This window comes from Rhinolophus hipposideros (genome assembly GCF_964194185.1).
Source record: "Rhinolophus hipposideros genome assembly, chromosome: 8".
Taxonomy (NCBI): domain Eukaryota; kingdom Metazoa; phylum Chordata; class Mammalia; order Chiroptera; family Rhinolophidae; genus Rhinolophus; species Rhinolophus hipposideros.
In genome coordinates, this window is record NC_138054.1 from 43,680,505 (window position 1) to 43,707,986 (window position 27,482).

At 35.7% G+C, this 27,482-nt stretch overlaps 1 protein-coding gene across 2 annotated transcripts; it reads left to right on the plus strand.

Annotated features, from left to right (window-relative positions):
* Window positions 1–7,516: 7,516 nt before the first annotated feature.
* ZRANB2 (zinc finger RANBP2-type containing 2) lies at window positions 7,517–26,741 on the plus strand. Of its 2 annotated transcripts, XM_081057451.1 has the most exons (11): window positions 7,517–7,877; window positions 11,148–11,200; window positions 11,308–11,416; window positions 12,444–12,526; window positions 17,647–17,723; window positions 17,995–18,129; window positions 19,388–19,557; window positions 21,037–21,123; window positions 23,041–23,199; window positions 24,245–24,318; window positions 24,864–26,741. In XM_081057451.1, the coding sequence occupies exons 1-10, from the start codon at window positions 7,822–7,824 to the stop codon at window positions 24,276–24,278; spliced, it is 963 nt and encodes a 320-aa protein (XP_080913577.1). In that variant the 5' UTR covers window positions 7,517–7,821; the 3' UTR covers window positions 24,279–24,318; window positions 24,864–26,741. The 2 variants fall into 2 exon arrangements, with proteins under 2 accessions (XP_080913577.1, XP_080913576.1); XM_081057450.1 differs by lacking the exon at window positions 24,245–24,318 and having other exon boundaries at window positions 7,723–7,877.
* The last annotated feature ends 741 nt before the right edge of the window (window positions 26,742–27,482 follow it).

Consider the following 27,482-nt stretch of genomic DNA (forward strand, 5'->3'; position numbering starts at 1 on the left):
TCAAAACAATACGATGGTGGTAGGCTCCATAGCTCAGGGGTTAGAGCACTGGTCTTGTAAAAACAATACGACATATTATTATTCCTATTATACAGATGAGAAAACAGAGGTAGCACTTTGACCAAGGTTACATGGCCAGCAGGCAGCAAAGCAGGAACTCTAGTTCCAAAAGCCCATGATTTTAATCACTACTCCAAACTGTGGAACCATTTAGTCATTCCTTGTTTATTGCAGTAAATGTTAGCAATATGCCTTAACTATATAGACTTCATCGCAATCAAACAAATCAAAAAGCTCTATGTTTCTTTGTTTCTCATCTGATTTTTATCTGTGAGAACTATCCTAGCAGGCTTGTTTGCTTCTGAGCAACTGGGCCCCCTCCCAGTCTAGCCCATGCCAAATTCCATCTATATTAGTCAGAATTCTTGATTGCAAGTAACAGAAACACAGTGGAATAGAACTTAAAAAGAGAATGTGCTGACTTGGCTTTTGTAACTGGGAAGTCCAGACGATAGACATGACTTCAAAAAGAATGAAATTCAGGGATTCACATGCTATATTCAGAATTCACTTTCTCTCTCCATCTCTTACCTCTCTAATTCTATCAGCTCTCACGGTCTCATTAACTACTTTTTGTGAGTGGGCTCTCTCTATGTATTAGATCTCACATTCACATTTACCAGCTTAGGAACTCCAATGGAGGGAGAACTTCTTTCCCAACATTCCTAAATGAATCCTAAGGAATATTCTGATTGTTTTTTCCTAGTTTACCATATTCATTCTTCAACCAAGCACCATGACCTGGTGAGCTAACATACAGGATTGGATTATCAAATCAGACTCACACAAATCAGAGATCTCACCTAGCATCAAGCTTTACTCAACATTTCAAGTGTACAGGAAATCAGGAGACAAAGCAGAGAAACATCTGGGACATGGGATGTCCCAGAAAAACATGGGACATTCTTGCTAGGATCTTCCTATCTACTGGCCCAGAATAATAGATATGGTCTCTGTGTGACGCTTTACAGATTATTACCTCACAGGGTGGAGCATGTAATTTATGAAACATCTCCATTTCACATCACAGAGAGGTGTGTAGTTTACATGACATTCTCCTGGGAGGCCATGTCCCATAAATCGGCAGATTCCAGGTTTATTTACTATAAGCAATCCTTACCAAGAGAGATGCTGCTAAGGACATTCTATAGATAAGGCCCACTCCTCCTGCCTAAAATCATGATTCTATTTACCTGGAAGTCCTTGGAAGTCCAGGTAGCAAGGAGGTTAAACCAGATTGCCTTCTTTGTTTTCTTTGCCCTAATGGTATCCGTCAGGGTACAGAAAGCGAATGGATCTTAGGCTGGCAGCTTTACTCCTTCCTCCTTCAGGAGACTGGGCATTCTGATTGGACAGCATGAGACAAAACTCCCAAATTGTGCTTGGGGTTAAGGAGAGCAGCATGATTGACAGTCCTTTTGGAAGCACCTGGAGTTTCCTGACAATAGGAAAGCACATTCGGCAGATATAAACTTTGACTGCTCTTATTTATTACACTACTTCCATCCCGACAAGAGACTCTTAAGAGTTGTGATGCTATAACTTTCCTGTTCCTAAACTTTATTTCTCTCTAGTTTCTAGCTGTGAAAAATGCTCCAGTTACATCTTGTGGTTCATGGAATACAGGCAAAAGTAATTGTGACAGCAAAGAAGTGGAATAACTAGGCCAGATCTTGGGGATCTGCAGGAAACAAACAAAGCCAAAAGAACGTTTTACAAGGCCACCAGGAAACTGTAAGTGGAGAATAATATCCCATGTAGTGTTTTCCATCCAATTCTCTTTATGTCCTCACATCTATTTGTCTACAGAAATTCTAGTACCTATAGCAACCCGAAAATAAGGGGCACAAATAGCTATCCTATTGACCTTATAATCCAGCAAGCACTTTTTCTTTGGCCAAAACAGTTATTTATTTTAGGTTGAACTTGAATGTCTTTGAACAGCTTGTCACAATCTCCCTCATTGCCTATTGTCTTACAGTCCTGCTTCATTTATTTATGCTATATTGCCTGGTCCTTGTAAACATTTCAGGATTTGAGCTGTAGTTTAAGGACTTTATTTCTGCTAAACTGAAAATTCCTTGAAAAGAATGTATACTTTAAATTGTTTTGGGTTGTTTACATCAGTATGAATGAGTTTCTCAACTGTTTTTTATTGGAAAGTTAAAAAAAAAAATTTAAAAAGACAAAAAAGGAGTTTTGACTAAAGGTAAGACTTGACGTTATGCAATGTCCAAACCTATAGAGAGTTTTGTAAGAGTTTATTTGAGCCAAGCTGAGGATACATGCCAGGGAGCAAGATCTCAAATGCTCTGGAGAACAACAATTTTGCAGCTTCTTTTATGCATTTGAAATTAAGGAAGATTGCATGGAGATGGGAAAAAGCAAAGTGGGGATTAAGTTCTATGATAGTTAACAAGATTATGTGTTCTCTTAGGACGATTAAGGTTTATTTCAAAGGTGTGTTAACCTAGATGCACAAAAATAAGGCTTGCTTAAGGCAAAGATAAACTTTTTACTAAAAAGTTATATGCCTGGGGCATGATTACCCACCATGATCTGCCCAGTTAGGAATTTATGATCAGATCACCCTGTGAGGTTACTTTCCATAGAACCCCTTTTTCATCCACAGACTGAAGGCATACATAGAACCAGGACTAAAATGAGCCAGACATCTAGCGTACAAAATTTAAAGAGACATTCACTCTCAGGTGACACCTTCAGCCTCAGCACCCGAGAGTGCCTCCTTAAATTTCATGCCCCTTATGACTTGCTTGCCTCACTCTTGTCCCAGCCCTGAAGGATAAAGTTTAACCAGATTTGGTTTCTGTTACTTGTAATGAAATAACCCTGATGCATTTCTCTTTCCCACCCGTAAACTGGAAGAATTGTTCCTCCCGAGAATGCCCATAACATCCTCTAATTATGTCTATATTCATGACACTGCTTTCCAAATCTCTCTTTACACATCTGTATTCACCAGCCCTCTGTGACCTTCTTATTAAAGAAAGAGGATGCGATCCTGACCTCTTTGTAGCTCCAATGTCTAGCCCTGTCCTGTTGAGCAAGCGAACGAATAAATGAATGAATGTGCTGTTAGCATCAAGCATCCCATTGCTCCTGTGGCATGGAACATCAGTGAATTCATGTGTCAGCGAAAATGTTATCTTTGCCATAAATCGATGGCAAATTTCAATAAATTTTTATTCTAACTATATAATTTTCCCCATAAATTTGCATGTAATCTCAATATTGTTCATTTTTTAAACATATGTGCTCGAGAAAGCACTGCATTAGATTTACAACTGACACCTTACGTATACTGTTTCCCTGAAAATAACACCTAGCCGGACAATCAGCTCTATTGTGTCTTTTGGAGCAAAAATTAATATAAGACCCGGTCTTATATTACAGTAAAATAAAACCGGGTCTTATGTTAATTTTTGCTCCAAAAGATACATTAGAGCTGATTGTCCGGCTAAGTCTTATTTTTGAGGAAACATGGTATGCGCTGCCTTTCAGTCTCCAGCAGGGCCAGCCTCCTTGACCTAAATAGACTTCTCCACTCCCACGTGGCTAGTAAATACTATAATTAATTTATAAAGGACTCTGAAATACCAGCTGGCAATTTCCTATGAATAGTTTGCATTAAACAAAAAGAGCATTCAAGTTGTAGGAGATTTGTAAAGTATGTATGTACACCCACACCTTTTAATCCACTGAATTTCCAAGAATGCCAAATCATAAAGTGAACTCAGAAAACAGTATTTAAGTTTCTTGTCATTTCTTTCAGCACATTTAGTTTGAACTGTAGAAATAAATCTGTGTGACAAAATATTCTCAGAGATGTATATCTGAGGTATATGAGACTTGGATATCTATGAATATTAACATGCATCCCAAGTACTACAATAAACTATGTTGTTCTTAAAAGAATATCAAAGAGAAAAAGATAGACAGTTTAAGAATTTCTCGATGCTTTGAGAGTGTGACAACTGTAGTGGCCATCTCTTGAAGTATTTGCCTGTTCAACAGCCATGGTAGGTAGAATTTTAAGATAGTTTCCAAGATTCTGGTCCCCTAGAATACCAACCCTGTATTATACCCTCCCTTTGAGTGTGAGTAGGACCTGTGAATGTAAGATGTCACCTCTTCGATTGTTACAGTACACAGCAACGGTGATAGAATCATTTTCCCCATGATAACGTGACATTATATAAGACACATTCATGCTGCTGGTGGTGAGAGGGTTCTGTGATTAGTACCTGAGGACGGTCTCTAGGAGCTGAAAGGAAGCCTTGGCTAACATTTGATAAGAAAACGGGGACCTCAGTTCTCTAGCTGCAAGGAACTGAATTCTATCAAATATCTGAATGAGCTTGGAAGATGACCCTGAGCCTCAGATGAAATTGCACCCCCATCTGATGCCTTGATTGTTGTCTGGTGAGACCCTAAGCAGTAAATAAGCCCTGCTCAGACTTCTGACCCACAGAGACTAGGAGACAATAAGTGTGGCTTTAGGCTGCTAAATTTGAGGTAATTTGATACACAGCACTGGAAAACTAATATCAAGAACCAACTGTTTTTTCTTTTCCCTGGGTGCTACCCTTTCCCACAGGGGTACTTCCTAGCAGTCAGGGTTGTACATTACACCTGACATGGCTGATTGGATCTGACCCAAGCTAGGGTACACCCAAGATAGAGCCTTTGTCCGGAAATGAAGTTGGGGCTTAAAGGTATCTCTCTTGAATGGAAGAGATATAACCATGGATGCTTTTAATAACACTACCTTCTGTCCAGAGCTCCTCTAGAGTAAACAAGGCACTGGGGAGACATTTGGGGGTGGGCAGGGCAGAAGCTACCTATCGCAACAATTCGATTATAAAAGTAATTACCAAAGTCACGGGCCCATGTGAGGTGTAGTGATTTGTTGATAAAGTTTTGGGGAAAGAAAAATAGACACATAAATGTTTATTGTCCAACCAGTGCACATGAAAAATTTTTGTAGTTTCCAGGATCTGCTTCTTTGTGATATTTATTGTCAAAGATACCGTTCCTCGCTAATTTTATATAGCCCATCTCAAAGAAAAGGTAGCCACACTATTATTATTCATAGTGCTATTGCTCTTTGGGACGTTTTTAAATTGAAACAGTATAGATCTTCTTGCCTCTGCAGTTCTCAAATGCCATTTATTTCATGCTGGTTATATCATTACTCGTCTCATGCCAACATCCATTGTGCTGCCTGTGAACACCAGCTTCCGATGACTCTAACGTTACAAACGTGCATTGATGATTACCACAAACCTAAGACTTACCCAGAGAACACAGAAAAATGGAAACAATTAGTTTTTATGGTCATGCTAAATTTATCATTCAGAATTTTAGAGCATCTATTCATGGAATTGAAAGCATTCACATAGAACAACACACCTCCCAACCATGTCTTCTCTTGCACTAAGCCTTAATCACTGCGTTGCTACAATGTGACCCTGTCAATGGTGATTGCAGCCCTGCCTTCCACACACCAATTCCAGCCCTGAAGGCAGGTGAGGAGCTCTGGCAGAGCAAGAAGAGGAGTCCCTTTCAGGCAAGTCATATCCATCACTTGTCTTTTACGACCAACCCAAGAAAGCAGGATGTCACCACACTGATTAAAGACAAGAAAAGAGTTTGATAAGAAGGCTTGGGAGAGGACAAGCATGGACATGAGGACAACTACCTAGCACGTGGCACATAGCTTGCAAAAGGGTGGTTTGACTGCCCTGAGCATCAGGGGCAGGGTGGGGGGCAAGGGCCTCAGGGTGAAGGGTGCCTCTACCCGTGTTTCCCTCAGTTGCTCTCCATTAGGCAGCTCCTGGGTCAGAACAGAAGGGGAGAGCCCATGCAGTAACTAGAGGTGGCTCCAGCCCAAGGAACACAGAGGGTAGCCAGAGCGCGGAACTTTGGTGTTAGTGAAAATCACACCCAAATCTGACCCAAGCTAGGGCACAACTAGATAGAGCCTTTGTCTGGAAATCGGAAGTTGGGGCTTAAAAGTATTTCTCTTGAATGGAAGAGAAATATAACCATGGACGCTTTTAATAACTATCTTCTGTCCAGGACTGCCTCTAGGGTAAACAAGAACCTCTTATTTCTGGCAAGAGGGCCAGGAAAAGGGGACCCTGTAAAATAGAATATGAGAGGAATATCAAAAAAGGGAAGGAGACCTCCTAATCCTACATATGAAACCACGTAAATTCTGTGCTGACACCTAAACTGAGAATCTGCCAGATAGACATAAAGCTGCATAGCAGAAGATAAGTGAATTGAACTACAATTTAAACTACTGCCCAACTTCCAAAATTATCCCTGAGTGTTGTAGGTATAGGATACATTCAAAACAGCCTCACAAAGCCTTTGAAAACTGACCTGACATGGAACCAGCACCCACAGAACATTGAGACTGAACGTGTAATCTGAACCAAACTGGACTGACTGCCTCCTAAAACAAGCAAACAAAACATTAGCCTTAGGCATTTTAACAGGACTCTTTTGAGATTATGCAACATAATATTCAAATTGTCCAGGATAAAAACCACAAAGACTCACCATACAAAAAACTGGAAAATATGACAGATCTGAAAGAAAAATAAAATCAACAGCTGCCAACACCTAGATGACCAAGATGTCACCGTTATCAAAGACTTGAAGGCAGTTGTTGTAATTACAAAATAGTTGCAAATATTCTCTCTAGATATATGCTGTGCTCTAAAAACATCCTTGCATTTTTGCATGCTAATCCATTGACAAGAATGTTCCTAGCAGCATTGTTTGCAATGACAAAACCTGGGAAACAGAAGGGACACACTGGCACACAAAGGACTATTGCCAGTATGTAGCAGTAAAATTAAGGAACTAGAGCTACGTGCAACGATATCCAACAAGCTAGGATGAATTTAAAAGCATACTGTTGAGTGAAAAAGACAGTTACAATTACGTAACTACCCTTGTAAAGGTCAACCGTTTAATCAAATTAAACATACATGTACGTGATCTAAACTTCTAAAACAGCAGAGGAATACACCCAAAATACAGAAGGGTGTTATCTCTGAAAAGAAAGGAAGGGGATGAAAAAGACAGGTAATTTGAACAATATTGACGATGTCCTAGTTCGAAAATTACTGGTCGGTTCCCACGTGTACACTGTTAATCTGTTACATCTATTTATGTATCAAAACAACCGTCTACAAGGCATCCCGTGTGCAATAATGAAAGAACGGAATTTTCAATCCTTTATTAAAATAAGTTCTCCAAAAACGAAAAGCCCACTGCACCTCAACCCCTAAGCGCAGCCTGTGCAACCCACGTTTGCAAGCCCCAAACGGAACAGTCACTTCCGCCTCCGGGTGCTTAGCTCCTCCCATCCGAGCTACGGAAGTGCTTTCTTCTCGGGTCCTCCCGCCTGTAGGGGGCTCTCCAGGGCGTCTAATGCCAAGAAGGCCTCCCGCCCGGGGTGCCCCTGCGGCGCCTGTTAGTTTAGCGCGAGAAAAAATCGGTCGCATTACAACTCTTCCGGCCAGAAAATACATCGCACAGGCATCTACGTCTGGACAATACCGTTCAAACTCAATCCCGGCCGAGTTCCCTCATTCTCAAAGCCTGACGTCCTGATAGGTAGGAGTCAGGCGGCGTGGGGACAGCCCCGGAGTGCGGCAAGTCCCCGGCCCGCTGCCTCCTGTGAAGACGTAGTTGCTGGTGACTGTGGTGGCGGCGTTCAAGATGTCGACCAAGAATTTTCGAGTCAGTGACGGTGACTGGATTTGCCCTGACAAAAAGTGAGTTCCTGAAGGATCCCGAATTGGGACGGGGTTTATCGATGGGAGCTTGCTCACATCGGTGTGGCATTTTCCCTTCTTAGGATCCCTGGTTCCTTAAGCCGGGTCGAGCCGGCGCATCGCGTCCTCCCGGGCGGGAAGGAGGCTCCCCGGGTCTCCTCCTGAGTAGGTCTTTCGGGAGCCTTTGTTTGGAGCGTGTCTCCAGCGTCTTCCCGACATTAGGTCTCCAAGAACCTCGTTTTGGAGAGCGAGATGGCCTTCCCTTTGCCCCCGCCCCCGCCCCGGCCAGGTTGCAGCGATAAGGAAATGCTCCTGGTGGAGGCCAGCGTGGTATTTGATCTCCCTCACATGACTGTTCCCTCGGAACTTTCTCTTGGGCGAGGACAGCGTCGCTCTTCTGGACTCGCTCTTTTGCTTCTCTTGTTCACCTTGATTTTTTCCGTTGTTGTTTTGTGTGTGTGTGTGTGTGTGTGTGTTTTATGCAAACTTCGCGCTGTTTCCTGTTTTCCCCAAACACGACTCCCTGGGGGAAATTGTGACGTTTCCGGCATTGACCTTTAATTCCCCCCCCCGAGCATTGATTGAACCTTAGCCCGGCTAGAGCTGAGAGGCAGGCGGTTTGCGTGGCCGTCTAGCCCGGGAGACTGCGGGCGGCCGAGAAGCACGTGTGCTCGCGGCTCTGCTTTCGACGTTGCTGCGGAAGCCAGCGAGCTCCATACGCTGTTCGTCGGTGCATCGAGAGGGGCTGAAATAGCTGTGCCTGTTTTGGAAATACACGGAAATGACCGTGGGAAGTACTGGTCAAAAATAGTGGATACACACACACCTCGTGTGCACATGAACGTCTTGTGCCTGAGCGAGCCGCAGACCGCACGTCGAGTGTCTGGTAGTGACGAGGGACAACGGAAGCAAGCAAAACGTAGATTTAAGTCCAGCCCTATTGATGGTTGACCGTGTAACCATACGTACAGTATTGAACTTTGCCAAAAAAAAAAAAAAAACATTGGGATAGAATGGCTTCCTTACAATGAATACAGTGAAACTGCATAGCGTGTGTAGAGCAGGGACATGTAGCAAATACTCATCGACAGCTTTTTTTTTTTTAATGATTTTTTAAAAATTTTTTATTGGGGAATATTAGGGAACAGTGTGTTTTTCCAGGACGCATCAGCTCTATGTCAAGTCGTTTTCGTTTTGTGTTTTGTTTTGTTTTTTAATTTAGTAGTTGGGGGGGAGGGGCGCAGCTCACTGGCCCAGGTGGGAATGGAACTGGCGACCTTGGTGTTACGTGCACCGCGCTTCAACCACGGGGCCCACCGGCCACCCCATTGACAGCTGTTGATAGTAGTTTTAGAAAGTTAGGTCACCTCGTGTCATTAGAGGAGATTAAATCCTTACTTCTCCAGCCTTTGCCTTCTGTCCACGTTTTAAGCAGTGTGAATGAAACATAGTCGTGGTTTTTTTACATAACAAATTGTGGTTCTCGATTGTATAAAGATTAAGACAATCTCAAGGATTTCACATTATCGACACTATTGAACAGAACAAAAGCGATATGCCGTGAATAGCGTCGTTTTGAATGGGAAGACTATTTTAAAACAAAAGTGTTATTGAACAACCACTGATTTGTGTTGTTGCCCCCTTGTAAAAGAATGTCCTTTTGACAGCCTCACTAATGACACCACACCCACATATTCTTAGGAGGCCTCGAAGAGTGCATGTCAACTCAGTTACAAATAAATATCTGACTAGATTTTTATTTCTACAATCGTATAAAACCAGAAAACATAAGAATGTATTTTCAATACCTATTTGGGTCAAAAAGTGTATTCTTTAGGGAGGGAACCAAAAAATTTTTTGGAGTGATTTAGTTTACTGGTCATCCCATACTTCGTATCTCTATTTCATTCTAGCATAACACCTAAAAAAAAGGAAACATTCTTTTAAAAAATTTAAGCTTTACATGTCGTTTAGAGCATTTAACGTCTTGCACCGTTATGCACATGCACTTGTACCAATATGCACATGCACTGTTCAGACCGTGTTAGTGAACCTGATTTTTTTTGTTTTTATTTAAGTTTGCTGAATATAAGCATAAAGTGATATTGTTACTCCATGTGTTGAAGTTATTGGTTATGATTACCATTTTTTAAACTAGGTTTCAGAGGTTTGATAACCTAAAAAACTCAGTTTTCTGTGAATTATTGAACCTGTTTATGTTTTTAGTCAGTACAACCTATCTTCCTTCTTTCCTTACCATCCTACCTCCTACTTGTAAAAAGTGTTCTATCAAGACCCATGAAACCCTCTCTGATGTATTCATTTTATCCCCATCAGTCCACCCTCAGGATTTTGTACATCTTGTAATATTTAACACATTTTTGTGTATATCTTATTTACTGGGAGTTATTTTGAGGTTTTTTTGAACTCCCTGGTGTCTCATCAGTAATTGTTGAAGTTGAGTCAGATCTCACTTCAGCTTTACTAGGGGATTTCATTATAATTACAGTTATGTACTGCTTAACGACAGGGATACATTTTGAGAAATGTGTCATTAGGTGATTTTTGTCATGTAAACATCATACAGTGAGTGCACTTCCACAAACCTGGATAGTATAGCCTACTACACACCTAGTCTATATGGTACAGCTTATTGCTCCTAGGCTACAAGCCTGTACAGCATAGTTACCGCACAAAACAACATAAACAGTAACATAGTCATAGTACATTATGGAGTATGTACTATACATAACTGTATGTGCTATACTTTTATATGACTGACAGCACAGTAGGTTTGTTTACACCAGCAGCACCACAAATAAGTGAGTAATGCATTGCATTATGAAGTCACTAGGCAATAGGAATTTTTCAGCGCCATTTTAATCTTATGGGACCACTGTCGTATATGCTGTCAGTCGTTGACCACAACATCATTATGTGGCACATGACTACAGTGATACGTGCTAATATGAGGACATTGAGGCACAGAGATCCTAAGTGACTTCCCAAGATCACATAACTAGAAAGTGAAAGATTGGAGTTCCTTATTCTGCGCTTCTGACTTCAAGTCTTAGATTGTTTTCCACCTAAATTGTGAGGACTTTTTTTTTTTATGGTTAATACTGACATTAACGTGACTGAGATGGCTTAGAAGTTCTGAATCCAGTATATAGTGAGGTAGAACACGTTAAGAAGTTGTATATATAGAATTTTAAAAATCATATTGATTTAAAGAAATATCTCTATAAATATTTTTTACTTTATTTTCAGATGTGGAAATGTAAACTTTGCCAGAAGAACCAGCTGTAATAGATGTGGTCGGGGTAAGCATTTAAGGAAGTTTCTATTAGCAATGTATATTCCTATACACTGTATGTAAATCATTTCATTATTTCCCCTAATTCATAATGAATTGTTTTTCTATTTTCAGAGAAAACAACTGAGGCTAAGATGATGAAAGCAGGGGGCACTGAAATAGGAAAGACACTTGCAGAAAAGAGCCGAGGCCTATTTAGTGCTAATGACTGGCAGTGTAAAACGTATGTTTCAAATTATCATCCACTCTTTCTTCTGTAATAATATATCTAGCCACTACTTAATATCACCTATTGTTATTAGTCACATTGACCAGCCAAGGTAACTTTAAATCAGAGTTCTGTTGATTATTATTCTGTATCTGGTGTATCAATTGATACATAAGTATCAGTAACTTTTAAATTCTGTTTTTTAATAGTAATATTAGTTGTTACTCTGATGGAGTATACATACCAGTAAACAAATGATAAAGGTGAGCTACCATCCCCCAAAAAGGAGGGAGATGTATTTAAAAGTAACAAAGCCTCCTTTCTACTACTGAAAAAAATGTTAAAAAACTTTTAGCCAATATTATTAATGTGAAATGCACCACGATATTAATTTTGCCTGTTTACAAAGTAATTTTAGAATCATGCATACCATAAATAATTATTGCTAATTAGATAAGTTTCTTAATATTTTTGATTTTCAAGTTCTGGGTTGATTTTTTTTTCTTCTTCCACTTTTTCAAATATATATGAAAGAGGACTTGATCAGAAGAGGGTCTTGCATAAATTTCTGATCCTATAGATCCTAACTTATATTAAAGAATTTTCCAGCAACAGATTAAGACTGGGTTTGGTATGCTGTGGAATTCAGTGCTTGCACTGATTCCTTTAAAAAATTAACATTATTTGGAGTATATAAACTTACTCTGTGGGATGAATTAAGAGACTGAGAAATTAGAACTTTTAATTTAAAATGATATTTTTCCCCTAAGAGGTCAGAATCTCTAATTTCTCATAAAATGAAAAAGGAACTCTTCATGACGTATAACTTTTGTTTCTCTACTTGAATAGTTCAGTCGATTAGAACCCACATGATCTCTTCAGAAAATGTACATTGGGTACGTTTTCTTTGTGTGCAGTATCCTTAGCAAACATTCTTTTATGGCAATTATTTCATCCTAGTTTTTATTTTAAAATTCTAGAATGTCTAAAAATTTACTATTTTTGTAATTATCTACTAATTTGATATTTTTAACTTCTAAAGTTGCAGTAATGTGAATTGGGCCAGAAGATCAGAGTGTAACATGTGTAATACTCCAAAGTATGCTAAGTTAGAAGAAAGAACGGGTAAGATATAAACACATTCTAACTAAATGATCTTAAAGGGACTAAAACTTGAATTGACAATTATATCACCTTCTCATAAGAACACAGTGGTTGAGGATTCTGTCTATTCTGCCTTTATGATTTTGACCTTGATTTTTCACCCGTTATAACTCAAAACAAATCATCTTTTGTTTCATTTCTTAATTTATGAAGTACATCATTAGGAAGCCCTCTCCTAATGGTGACATTAGGATACTTAAAGAAATGCTTTATTCCCCTCTATTCCCCCCAATGATCTAGATGTTTGTTATTAGCAATGATAGAGTAATACCACTTTTTCATTTATTTCATATCCTAGTATGAAAAAAAAATAAAATAAAAACTGAAGCACCTTTTAAAGTATTCATCTAAAACTTAGGCAGTAATTCTCAAACTTGGCTATGTATTAGAGTCATTTGAGAAACTTTTTAAAAATCTAGATTCCAAAACAGCTGTTGAACCTCTTTGGGGGTGGGTCCCCAAAATCTGCAGGTGATTCGGATAGTTTGGTAACAATTGACCTATACAATAGCTTACCATTGGTTCTGTTGTCAGGGGTGAGATGAAAATGTTTATCTGGTAGATTATGGTTTTCCCATTTTCAATAATTAGCCCAACCACATTACCTGTATGCTTCAAATCTGATTTTATCATTCAACGATTCATACCTCATACAGTCAAAGGCTTTTTTCTATATTTTGTCACCTTGTCAGACCTAGACTTGGTAAACTACTTCCCTGGTTTCTTTTTTTTTTCCCCCTCCCTGACTTTAGACCACTTCCACTGTCTGTCTGGTTTCTGGGGATAAGAGACTAAAGAATCTTTTGGACCTGGCTCTTCCAGAGGTACAACAGAGATTCTTCTTTAATCTGCCGCCCCACACCTACCTTTTTTGAAATTTTTTAATTTGTATTCTTACGTGAGAATATTGTAGCCTAATGTCCTAGAGATTTTTTCTTTTTCAATCCTCAAACCCTACCCCACTTTTCTCATTTTCAGGAAGTGCTCTTAACTTTGTACTTATTGGATAGATTAAAGATTTCTAATATGGGTCTCCATTTTTTACCTTTCCTCACCTCTTTAAGGTATACATTTTTTCCCTTTTTTAAAACCTTTTTTACCCCCACACCTCTGGTTGTTTATTGTCTCCTTTTTAGTTTCATCTTCCTCTGTCCGGCCACAGAATGTTGGAGTTCAAGATTCAATCCCTAAGCTCTCTTTCTTTGCTCTTTTTTTTAACTGAATTCATGATTTTCCCCCAGTACCTTGGGTCTCCTGGTGACCTCTTTCTCATGATTAGTACCACTTACCACATGCTTGTTATGTAAGCCAGAAACCTAGGTGTCCTTCATAATAACTCCTCCATCTGTTCTGGCAAGTTTTCCATCACTACCCTAGGCAGAGATACCACTTTATCTTGTCTTGGAAAAATAGCTGCCTACTAGGTTGCCTACTTGGGATCTGTATACGTTCCATTCTTGTCCAGTTATAGCCAGAGGTTTGTTTTGGTTTTTTCCAAACTAAAAACTCCCATTTGTTTAAAACCATTATGACTGCTTTTAGGATGAAGTCCAAAATCGTTAGCAGGTCTGAAAATTATAATTCCCAAAAGCATTTTATCTATTTACCTTGTCTTTGACCTGTTTTGTGACGACTCCTTTAACTAAAATTTCACTGTCTCACAAGATCTATAATCTTAAGAACTGAAACGTTCAAAGTTTGTTTGATACCTTCTCACTTTACTCATCATCTTTTTTCGATCATTTGGTGTCTTGACCCTTTCTCACTTCCCAAGTAGTTGTCTTTGCTAGTTACAGTTGAAAGTGTGAACTAACTTACACTTGCGCGCTCCAGTTTCTCTTTACTATTTGTAATAACAGTCCAAAGTTCAGGGGAGAATTTCCTAAGCATGGGGCAAGCTGTGAATAAAAGAAAACTTGATGCACTACTTCTGTAACAGTGCTCTTTTCTCCTACATAATGCCATCAAATGGTTGTACAGTAATTTACTTAGCTATTCCATTATTTTTTTTGAATTTTGGGGTCATTTTTTTTCTATTTTTTTTTAATCATTCAGGATAACTGGAGTAGAAACAATCTTAATACATTGTGCTTTTTATTCTTTTCAACTATTTACTTAGGATAACTTCTCAGAAGTTGGATTAATTAACTGTTCAAAATATAGAATCACAGAATTTTCAAGTTAGTATCTTAGTTCTTTGAAGTACATGTTATATTCATCCTCTTTGCTCTTAATTTCTATTGTCACAGCCCTGATTCAGGCCTGATATAAGCCTGTGTTTGATGCTTTACTGGCCGTTACTCACATTTTTACATTTTACTTTGAGACAGATTTAAAAATGTTATATTTATTTCATCAAAGCTGTATTTTAAAGCCTTTTTTTTAAAAAAGCTCAAATTTTTAAAATGGTACCAGAATTGTTTTCTGTATTCATTCATTGAAGAAATAATTTATAGGTCATTGTGCAAGATGTTGGGAATTTGGGTGAGTAGAAACAGACATGTTAGAGCTAAAGATTAATGAAGTCCTTTTTGAGAAACACTGTTTTTTGAAAAAGCAATGTTTAAGCTAAGAGAAGATGAATTACCAAAGTTACAAGTTGAAAGAGCCTTCCAAGCTAGGGCAAACAGCTGTGCGAATGTCCCAGAGACTTGAAAGAATTTAGTGTATCGGAGGAACTCCTAGTTGGCACCAGAAAACACTTCAGATATAGGTAAAAGCCACGTAAATCATGGTAAGGAGTATTTCATTCTAAATTTAATGGGAAGGATCGGAAGGATTTTTAACAAGGGAGTGACACCTCTAATTTTTGTTAAATATTGCTGGTTTGTAGAAGAATTGGGGTGGTGGGTGACAAGAGTAAAAGCAAGAAGACTGATTTTTACAATATTACCTGAAGAGTTTCAAACCAATGGAATGAAGGAAACACATACAGATCATGCCAGTGATTCCTCTTATTCTTCAATGGAAATGATATGTTTAAGTTTTTTCATGATCGAGACCTACTGTACTTTCCATGTATGGGAGAAGAATTCTTCATGAGGTAGATTTGTTTTACAGGTTCACACAGCATGCCTTAAATCTCTTTGTTGTCAACAGGTTATTTAGGTTGTTTTTCTATGACCTGTATGAGAACATGAAAATAGCTTTGTATTTACTGTGATATTCATTTTAAAGTAATGTTACTTACGCAAAATTACCTACATGAGTTACAGTTCACTTTCTAAATCTTGGCTATAGTTTATTCTATTGCCCTCCCTATTTGCCATATCGTTTTTCAGTTATGGATTACTAAATGTGAACAGAGATCTACTAAAATCCTACCTATTGATTTTAAACAGGATTGTTTTAAATTTTCCACCTGTTTCCATATATAAACAGTGTAGTTTATCAGGAATTTTTCTTTACTGCTGGACTTAAGACAGTTGTGTTTTTGCATCGTATTTGTTTGGTTTGCTTTTTATTTTTTCCTATGTGGATTATTTTCCATATAGATCCCATGGATTTTTTTTTCATCTACTTCTAAATATTTTGAAGTTTAGATTTTTATTGTTAGTCATTTCTTGGAATTTGTTGTTTATGAAACTTCATACCTTAATCAGGATATACTGCTAAAATGTTCAGTATATCTAAAGATAAGATTAACTATGTTGTCGAATATAACTTTCCACTGTGTTTGTAATCCAGAATTAATACAGAATATGAGCTGTTTTCTTGAGGTGAATATAATCCAGTTGTACTTGTTTCTGTCTTTTTATATTTGATGCTATAAAAAACTAGAGCCAAGGTTTTACTAAGAAAAAGTTGTTAATGGTATTTAATATACTTTTTACTCATGGACAGAAGCAAAAGGAAAATAAATTTCAATTGGAGTGCATATTGTCTCAAACAAAGGAGGACGAAAGCAATGATAAGCAAATATTTCACAGATAAACACTAATACATTGCAGTTTTCACTGGTACAACGTATAACAAAGAAAAGAAAGTGTGTTATATTGTGATTTTTCTTTTAAGGGAAATACATTACACTGTTTTGTAGGGACTGTTATAGCCTTTCTTCTATTTGTGGCTCTGTTATGAAATTATAAAAGAGTAATGATCATTTTTTTAACGCTCATGTTGACCAATTTTAAGTCACAAATCCTAAATTACAAATATTTGTTTGTTTACATATTGATTTAACATTTTGCTGGTTCATGAAATCCTTAAATTTGGGAATCAACTGCTCTTGTGCTGGTACTGCTCTGGAATATGAGAAGTAGTTTGTGTGACTCTTGACCACATACCTCTCAATTGTTTTTTAATGGGAGATTTGTTCAGATAGTCTCATGTCACTTTCTCTAAAATTAACTGATTTTTTTTATTCCAACTCTGTTAAGCCTATGTTAGAGACTTATCTGTTTAATTGTAGATGTTAATTGTGAAATCAAAGAATAATGGCTTGCTGATTCTAATTTTTAATAGAATACTTTCAGTTTAAAAGTTAACTTGCTACTTCAAGGACCCTTCAGTGACTTTTTACCTGTTTATTAAAAACAATTGCATTAAACTCACTTTGGATGTCCTTTATCATGTCATTGTATTTGCCTGTATATTTAGGAATTTTCCAAACTTTAGCTGCATTTTAGCCCAGAAAAATTTCAACATATCAAAATTCCAGACTACCTGCAATTAGTAAATAGTGAGATTTGATTCTTGGTTCTTGCTGAGCCCACTTTTCCCAGAAGAATTATGATAAACTACAGAGGAAGGTCCTTTTAAAACTTGGTTATAACAGAGATTTGAGGATAATTTTTTTTCGCTATGGATCCCTATACATGGTCTACATCTTTGCCTAAGGACATTTTGAAATTGAGAAGAGCTTGAAAAATAGCTACAGGACTTTTCCAGTAAAGTATCTCACTTTGAGACTTTCTCTGTAGTGATTTGTTACATGCTTTTTAAAAGACTAGTAATTTATTATATGCATAGGCAAATGCTATTGGTAAGATTTTCTTTATAGCTTGGAGGTGATTTTAAGATGTCTTTTGTTATTTTAGTGAATTGTTACAGGATAATAATTTATGCCCTCCCTTTTATAGGATATGGTGGTGGTTTTAATGAAAGAGAAAATGTTGAGTACATAGAAAGAGAAGAATCTGATGGTGAATATGATGAGGTAAGCTATACATTAGTGTTCAAGGTCAATGCGAATAGAAAACCATGTTAGAAAAAAGCTTAAGTGCAAAAAAATATTAAATGTATTTTATTTTTATAAGTACACTTTGAGTCTTACAAAAACTTAGTATTTTGAAGGAAATCATAATTGACTATGTAATTGACACGATAGACTTAAAATACATCGATTTATATGCATAAGAGTAATTTCTTAGGAAAAAAGTGTTAATACATTTTCAGTTGATATAAATACTATGCAACTTTTTCTCTAGTTTGGGCGTAAAAAGAAAAAATACAGAGGGAAGGCCGTTGGTCCAGCATCTATTTTAAAGGAAGTTGAAGATAAAGAATCTGAGGGAGAAGAAGAGGATGAGGATGAAGATCTTTCTAAATATAAATTAGATGAGGTAAATGATTTCCTTGTCCTGTTTATTTCCCCTTTGTCTTATTTGAGAGTTATGGCATAACTTGAATGTTTTTGACAATCTTTGACGAATGCTGAAGATATGTTCTGGTATGTGCTCATTTCTTCTCACACAGGTTCTGAACTTCCAGTCTGCCAAGCACACTATTTTGGCTCTGGAGATAAAATGACTAAGACAAACATCTTTATTTTAATGGAACTTAAATAAAACAGCAAATAAAGGTTGCCTCAGTAGGAAACAAGTTAGCAGCATTCAGAAAATCATACATAGGTTAGTGTGGGTGGAGCAGAAGGCAGAATGTGATGAGGGAAGCAGGGGCCACATTGGGTCTGGTGATGTTTGTTCTGTGGGCCTGAGTGTGAAGTTTTATGGTTGGATGTATAGATCCAGATTAAGGGCACTTTGTATTAATCATAAGAGGCCCTTGAGTGCAACTAAACAAATCAGTGTGGAATAATTTTTAAAGTTTTAAAGAAACAGATAAGGAGTATTTATCTGACCTGTGTTTCAGAGTGATGACTGTCAATATACATTTGACCCTTAAATAACATGGGTTTGAGCTTCGCAGGTCCACTTATACGTGCATTTTGTTTTCAGTAAATATTGTAAATGTATTTTCTTTAATAATAACATTTTCTTTCTTCTGGCTTATTGTAAGAATACAATATATAATACATATAGCATACACAATATGTGTGAATTGACTGCTTTTGGTCAACAGTAGGCTATTGGTTAAGTTTTGGGGGAGTCAAAAGTTATGTGTGGATTTTCGACTGCACGGCATCGGCACCTCTAACTGCTGTGTTGTTCTAGAGCCAACTTGAACATTGAGTTATTGGGGAGGCAGAATGGATTTCCTGTAAGAGAGAGATGACCTAAAAGGTTACTGTAATATAGTAGAGACGAAATGAAGTACTAAGGGAGATAGATTCAAGGACTTGTATGGGAGTAAAATTGAAAATTCTTGACGGCTTATTTGGTAATACATTGTGACAAAAAAAGAGGAAAGAAGTATGACTTCTAGGTTTACTTTGAAATATTTGAGATAGGGGTCATGTCTGTTTATCTGAGATTTATTACGTAATAGGAAGATCTCTGGATTGAGAATTTGCTGAGATATTAGTGAAGTGATATATCTCCACATGGAGATGTCCAGTATATAGAACTTCAGCATTCCTAGTATTAATAGATAACGTTAATATCTAAATGTCAAATATAATTGAATCTGAATTTTTGTTAGGATGAGGATGAAGATGATGCTGATCTCTCAAAATATAATCTTGATGCCAGTGAAGAAGAAGACAGTAATAAAAAGAAATCTAACAGACGAAGTCGCTCAAAGTCTCGATCTTCACATTCACGATCTTCATCACGCTCATCCTCCCCCTCAAGTTCAAGGTCTAGGTCCAGGTAAACGGGTACAGGTCAAGGGTAACACCAGTCAAAATGTCAGTATCTAACTTCTTTATTTATAAATTTTGTTTTTCTTGACTGAATAAACTTTCCTTTTTATTTTAGAGATTTCATTCAAATCACTTTTTTAAATATAATTTTATTTTTAGTGCCATGAGGTTATAATCCAGTATTTTCAGAAATGCAAATCTTAATATGAAACTTTCTTAATCCATTTTGTCACCAGGCCTTTTATTAAAATACTTTAAAAATGTAATTAAATCATTGCATATAGTTAACATTATCTAAATAGGTTACATTTAGACAACTTTAAGTAAAAGAAATTTGTGTTTTCACTGTTAAAGGCTAGTATAAAAATTTTCTAGGCATTAATTATTGCTTATTACACAATGCTGTGATGATTTACTTTGGTATAGGTATACTGGATAAAGGAGAAATTTCAGCCATGTAAGTTCCGTTGGCTTAATTTCTCATAGTTTTGTAATGTTCAGGAATACATCAGAGGATTCAATTGGTGGTGTACTTCAATATCATTTTCTTAGTAATGTAAAATTTTAATAAATATTCCCTGGTTGTATAGTCAACAATAAAAATAAAATTTTAGGTGAGAAAAAGCAGTACCTTATAAAAATAGTGTTCCTCAAGGAATTCTTCATAGATAACTGAAGCAATGGGCAATGAATTTCAATGGTACTTAAGAAAAAATACTAGCTAATTGAGTGCTTAACAGTTAGTTAATTGTTAATTAAGCACTATAAAACCTGAAAACAAAAGAGTGGTTATAAAGATAGTAATTTTAAGACTAAAATGTAATGATCTTGCTAAAGTTTGTTATTTTAAGGGACAAATTAAAGGTGTTAGATTAATCAATTTTTATTTCATTTGTGATTATTGAAATTTAAATGGGACCTATCTCCCCTTTTGTCATTTTTCAATAATATAATTACCTAAAACAATATGATTGTTAATGTATTGTCCCTTTAATTCTCTAACCTATAATTAGACAGAAAAATAGGAGTTAGTCAACATTTAAAGCTTCACACTAGCTAGTGACTGAGGAAGTAGAAGGGACTTTACAAGAGAAATTGATATATTTCAGAGAAGTTAAATATAAGCTGCAACATTCATAATTCCTGGATGTGTAAGTCCTGGGTCACTGTTCAATATTATTTATGAACATAAAGTATTCATTGTTAATAAAATGATAATACTGAGTGTTTTTATTTATACAACCCTGTTAAAGTAATTTTGTCAATCTTGGAAAGTAACAGTTGATTATTTTCAAAAGTTATCTATTACCTTAAGTTTTGGCATAAATATTAAAACAGAAGATTTATTTATTGTGTTTTGAAAATATCTCAAGTAGTTATCTTTTCATATGAAAATTAATTCTAATGTGTATCTTTCTTTCAGTGTTCATATCACAAGCTCAGTTAAGGGGTGTTGGGAAAAAAAAATCCTTCCATGTTGTTCCAGGTCCCGTTCAAGAAGTTCTTCCAGTTCGCAGTCAAGATCTCGTTCCAGTTCCAGAGAACGTTCGAGATCTCGTGGGTCGAAATCAAGGTGAATGAGGTAGCATCTCTCTGTAAAGCAGAGAGAAAAAAATATTTAAAGGCTGCAGAAGGCGTTGCTGCTTTTTTTTCCCTCTTATTTTGCTTCTACTTGTCAATTTTATTTTAGCATTAGAAAACTAATGCACTTGCCTCAGCTTAATTTTCTCACCATGAGATGTTTCCATTGCCAGCAGAGTGCCAAGACATTCCCATGATTGAATTAAGGTGGTTATTGCATTATGCGAGGTTATTTTTTTACTAAAATGTGATGAAGTAGAAAGATGGAGCCAAGTCTTATCACCAAATCTCATACATTAATGTTTACAGTAGTAGTTCAGATAAAATTAGAGATATGCAAATAAAAAGAAAATGTTTACTCCCATTTTTAAAAGGAAAAATAACCTTGCCTCAAAATAGATTTTGTTTGGCAAGGCAATTGTTGCAGCATTTACAGAAACAATTTTGTCATTCATATTAGATAAAGTTTCTGGAGGGTCTTAAACATATTTCTACTTCTCTGTAATATTGCATAGAATATTATAAGCAGTATGTGTGGAAGAGACATTCCTCTTAATTCCACAGACTAAATCAAGAAGTACCGTTGATTTAGGTGGAATGTGATCTTAAGTAACATTGTTAACTTCAGGGTGCATTTAAGTCAGAAATACAGAGGGGAAAAATAATTGGTAGAATAAAGCACGTGAGACACTAGTTTTTTCTAAACGTAATCAAAATATGCTGCCTTTTTATTTAAGTTAATTTATTGATCTATTAAAGGCATCTAACATGAATAAGAAAAACGTCTACAATTCCTCTTCATGTAGAACTTTGAAGTTTAGTGGTAGTTCTTTTGGTAAAAGTAATTGCTTAAAGTTTATTCGAGCCAAATCTGTAGCATTAGAAATCAACTACAATGTAACAACATTAAGGAGAAAAGAATGATATGCACACTTGCATTAAGCCAATACAGAGAGAAAATGAGTTTATTGTTGTTATGATGATGACGTATTATCAATGTTTTAGTCCTTTTAGTGCTTCTTAGGTGAAGATTCTTAAGTCTCGTACCCTTTTTGAAGCACTATAATTAAGGTTTCCAGAACAACCTTCATATTCTTTCCAAACATTTTTTCATTGCTTACAACTTTCCAAAGAATTCTCCTTTTGGGCTTTCTGAGTTTATCTTAAGCCCAAAGGTGAATTTTTTGGGAAGTTTGAGCTAAATTACTTCAACCAAATATGTAAATGAAGAAAAAAATTTGTATTTAAACATTTTCACGTTTACCTCTACCTCTAAAACATGTGAATGTCAACACTTCATACTTCATGAATAGTGGTCCTTCATAAAAATAAATATTGTCAATATAAATCAAGTTTCAAAGTTACTCATTTTATTTTTCTTTGAATATTTAGCAATTTAGTAGTTAATGATCTTTATCATTCCAGTCCCCTATTCCTGTTTTTTCTGTAGCAACTTAGTAAGTTTTGTAATTCCATAAGGAATCATTTGTTTTTCTTGGGAAGTTGTATATAGGATACTAATTTTTTCTCCAAATGGAAGGATGTATTTTCTAGACATAAATTTGTATAAATATAGTTACCTGTTGGTTTGGCTATTTATGTATACTTTAAAATGAAAGCTTTAAGTTAAAAAAAGTAATTTGAAATTCTATTTTAATGTATTATGCTGGTTTTTAAGTGATGAACACTTAGAATTTTAAAAAGAGATGAAATTAAAGTAAAAGTAAGTGTATTTAAATAGAATTGTTTTCATGGTTGAACCAGAAGTCATCTGTTGAGTAAATAGTAAGTATTTCTTCTTACAAATTTTTAAGTTATAAATCCTGTTTATTTTTGGAGCTGTTAACTAAATGATCTGCCTCGTTTCTTCTTGTAATGAAATGTTTGATTTGTTTCTCAATCAATGAAGATCCAGCTCCAGGTCCCACAGGGGCTCTTCTTCCCCACGAAAAAGATCTTATTCAAGTTCATCATCTTCTCCTGAGAGGAACAGAAAGAGAAGTCGTTCTAGATCTTCTTCATCTGGTGATCGAAAAAAAAGACGAACAAGATCACGGTCACCCGAAAGGTTTGGGTTTCTGTAGAAATAAGAGTGGGTGTTCCTAAGTGTGTTTAATAGATTAAACTTCTTAGTCAAGGATTAGATTTTCTCAATCTCCTTTATTCCAATTTTAAATTATAGTTTTCAACTTTGAACTTCAGAAAACAGTAATGACTTTGTTTGTCCTGTGTGCTTTGATCAGGTTATTTAGAAAAGTTGTAAATCAAACCACTCTTCCACTATCTGTTCATTTTATTATTTAAATAATTATTTTCATATATAATTATAGCCAACTCTCGGTTATTTCTGTCTTTCAAGATTTTAATTCAGAAGCTGTATGTTGAAGTAATTTAGAAGTTGATTTTTATATGTATTTATGCTATAGATTTTACAATAAATATTAGGAATCAGGATTCTAGGACCTCTAATAAAAATAACTATTCTAGATTATTGGAAATCTGTCATTTAAATATGTATAAATGCATTTTCACAGCAAATTGTTTCATTCCCTTTCTAAGGCAGTTGTTCTTATAGCTAATACATTTTTCATCTTGCAGTACAAATCCCTTTTTTTCTTTTTGAGAAAGACTTTTAGTAGATTATGTTATCTGTATTGACATTTTTAAATTTGGAGAGCATGTCATCTGTCAGCCTTTTGTACAGCAAGCTAATTACTTATTTTCATTAACTTTCTCTTGATTCTCAGTGTCTAATTGCATAGTCAGTTTAATGGTTTCCTTTGTAATTTTGGCAGATTATCCTTTCAGCTTGTGAAAGTAAGGATTAGGTGAAGTCTGATTATTGCCGCCTTCAGTGGTAGTACTATTAACTCACGATTCTTACTTGTATGGAATGATTAGTTTTGCTTCTTCACATTTTGAAGTTTAGCTATTAAGGTTACACACAACTAGTCTTGTTTCTCTGCATTTTTTTGTAAGAAAATTACTCCATATATGAGCGAAATGCATTTTGTTGCTTTCTTACCACTTCTACAAATTTTTATCTTAGCCACATAAAATCCCCCTAGTTTGTTGTCATCTAAACTTAATGAACATGTTCTCTATTCCATAAGCCAGGTGATTGGTGAAAACACTAAACAACCCTGAGCCCAGGGCCAACCCCTCGGAACACCACTACTTTACCCAGGTTGATATATTGACTTATTCATATTAGCTGCATGAATATAACCCTAATAACTAATTGTGCAATCATCTTGTGAGACCTAGATTTCCAAAATGTAATTATTTCTGAATATATATTCTCATACACAGAAGCCTTGCTGTATCTGTTTTACATACAGACTTACCACACTATTTACAATGTTACCAGAGATTGTTTTAGTCACATTTTCATTACCAAGTTTATATGCCTTTGTTGTATATTACCTGTAATTTGATGCATTTTTGCAAGGCTTTTCTTCATTACCTTAAATAATTGAGAGGTGGCTATATCTTGAAATGAGAGATATTTTTTAATTATAGTGAATTTTAAATGATATTATTACTGGGCTCACATCCAGCGTCTAAACACTAGTTAATTTTGTGTGTATAAGTTTGTGTCTTAGACTTTAATTATTTCTTTTGCCAGTATAATGCGGTTTAATTTTTTATATTCTCAAAAGTCTGATGAATGAATGCTGATACCCAGCTCCAGCTTACTAGACTATCTGCTTTCTCCATTATGTCTTACAGGCACCACAGGTCATCTTCTGGATCATCTCATTCTGGTTCCCGTTCAAGTTCAAAAAAGAAATAATGTATTAAAATTTACATCTTAAAAAAAAATCCAGTACAGTGCATGAAGCATATTTTTTAAGAAGTTGGTGTCTTACTTGGTCAAAAGTGCTAAATCTGCTAGTAGAGGTGCATGCCTTTCATTGCTTTTCAGAACAATATAGCTGTGTTTATTTGTGAAATTAAAGGTAAATAGTATTTTAAGCCATAATGTCCCAAAATTAGATGCTCTGTCATTCTTTACCACCATTTGCTTCATTTAAAACCATCTGCACTATAACAAAGTACTTTGTTTTCTAATTTGAACTCTTGTTTTTCTCATTTCCACATATGAACTGTTTATTGACTTAAGACAGGATTACCTAGGCTTGCGTGAACTCTGGCATGGAGGCAAGACTGTTAGTAAAGTAGTTGCAAACAGTCTATTTATGTTAATCTGAGAAAAGGAGTCAGCCTGTTTATGTTAACCTAAGTGATTCTTACCAGAAAAAGTTGGAAACAGTTGTAAAACAGAAATTTCTTTATTTTGAAGTTCCCTATGCTAAAGGGTGCCTTAGAATCATTGCCTTTCTTTTATTGACTTTTACTTTTTGCAGCACCACGTTTAATGCAGAAAAATCTTGTGAATTGTAGAAGGAGAAAGGTGTTATTCATTGCTCCCTTTCTGAGACATAATTTTGGGTAAAAATATCTAACAGTTCATTTCTTCTCTTGTTTCGGCTGTCTGATGAGAAAAACATCTTATTTCAAAATGTTTATTTTAATATTTTAAGAAGCTTTGTGTGATAACCCTTTAAAAATCCAGTTATCACATATGATAGGGTAGACAAAACTAAATCATAGTTAATGAAGAACAAATTGAAGAAAGCTTCTGAAGCATATTTCTCTTTGGGTGAAAGACCAAGAGAAACATTGTGAATTTAAGCGAACATTTGCCATGAGATATTTAACTTTAAACACACTGCATAAAATTCTCTTCTGAGTAACAAATGAATGCTTATTTCTATATGACATAAGCAGAAATAATTGTTTCTATTCACTTGAACTTACTTAATGGCTTAAAATACTTTTTAAGAGTTTGTTTTATTTCTCAAAATTAAAACCTGGTCATTGAGCTTTATTATGTCGTCTTGTTTAAAAACAAAAAGGTTTCTCTTAACAGTATCTTCAGTGACAATGCAAGGTAAGTATATTAAAGGGAAATCAACAATTGTGCTTGGGGACTTTTTGTTATAGGGATCGGTACCCATTTTTTCTTGTTCTGTTTTTTTTCTTAACATTTAATGTCTTCTGCAGTTAAAAATTGAAATGTTCTAAGGTATTTTGTAGACAGACCAAACAAAATTATATTTGTTTTTTTATTTTAAAAGGAGAGGTTTTTCTCTTCAAATGATCTAAAGATGAAAGCAAAATATCTTATGTAGAAATATTTTGATAAAATTTTACAATGATCTTGCCCCTTGTTTTTTATGTCTTAATTTTCTTTGCTACGTTTACTGTAGTTTGCACAAGAATTTTTCTCTCTTGTAATTGTGCCTCAGACTTCTTGAAAGTCCACCTTCTAAATTGCCCAGATCTTCTAGATTCTCCTTGTTACTGTTGGTTTATTCTTGTGCTTTCTGTATTTAAAACTTTGGCTGTACTAAGCAAAAACAAGATTATAAATTTAGCTAATAGTTTACAGACAGTTCAGATGATTATGATTTCATTTGGTTTAACTAAGCTGTACTAGTTCATTTCATAAGGAAATGATGCTGTAGACAAATGTAAATAAAGCTTGTGAGTCAAGCATCAAGTGGTGTTTGTTAGAAATAAATAAGAATTTTTAAGCTCTGATTTAGTATTCATTTTTTAAGCTTTTTAGTCTTTGTTACTTTTTATTGTATTTTAAAATTCTTTATGTTCGCTTACCCATTATTTGTCATTTTGTTTTTATATATTAGTGCTTGGTTTAGAACAGCACAAAGTGTGGTCACTGTAACGTTGGGTACTGAACATTTTTGTGACTTTGTTTTTAATGTAGAGTACCCAAATTAGTTTAATACTTTCTACCAGAACACTGCATACCGTATTTCATAGCACACGGTAGTGTGCTTCCTGAATTACTCTTAAAACTTTCACTTCATAGATAGTTCTCAACAACTCTCTATTCTAACTGCTAAGTTTTCTTAAGTTTCTGTTTGGAATCCTTTCGTCTGAACAATATTAAATGGTATCTGTTAGCAAATGTCCAAGTTCAGAGCAAGCTCTAAATTCAAGACCATCTCTAGGCACAATTATGAAGATAAACCAGGTCTTATCTCAAAACAAGTTGTTTCATCTCTTGCTGTCTGACATCTATAGCCAGTCTTGAGATGTTGGTAAGAAAAGTAGGGAATTTCTCTACTCTGCCCTGTTTTTGACATAATTGTTAGGTTTATAACCTTGTAGCTTTTGTGAACTGGGAATTGTATTATTTCTGGAAAATAACAGTGGACAATTTTAATTAAGAGTTTAAGATATGTAGTAAGGGGTTTACAGGTATTATCTAATTTTTCCTGTCACGTTTATATACCATTATATATCCCGTTTTACAAA

Coding starts and splice junctions, on each gene's coding strand:
- ZRANB2 (XM_081057450.1), top strand. CDS start 7,822: ATGTCGACCAAGAATTTTCGAGTCAGTGACGGTGACTGGATTTGCCCT. Junction 17,724..17,994: donor CTGATGGTGAATATGATGAG/GTAAGCTATACA, acceptor CTTTTTCTCTAG/TTTGGGCGTAAAAAGAAAAA. Junction 21,124..23,040: donor TCTCGTGGGTCGAAATCAAG/GTGAATGAGGTA, acceptor CAATCAATGAAG/ATCCAGCTCCAGGTCCCACA.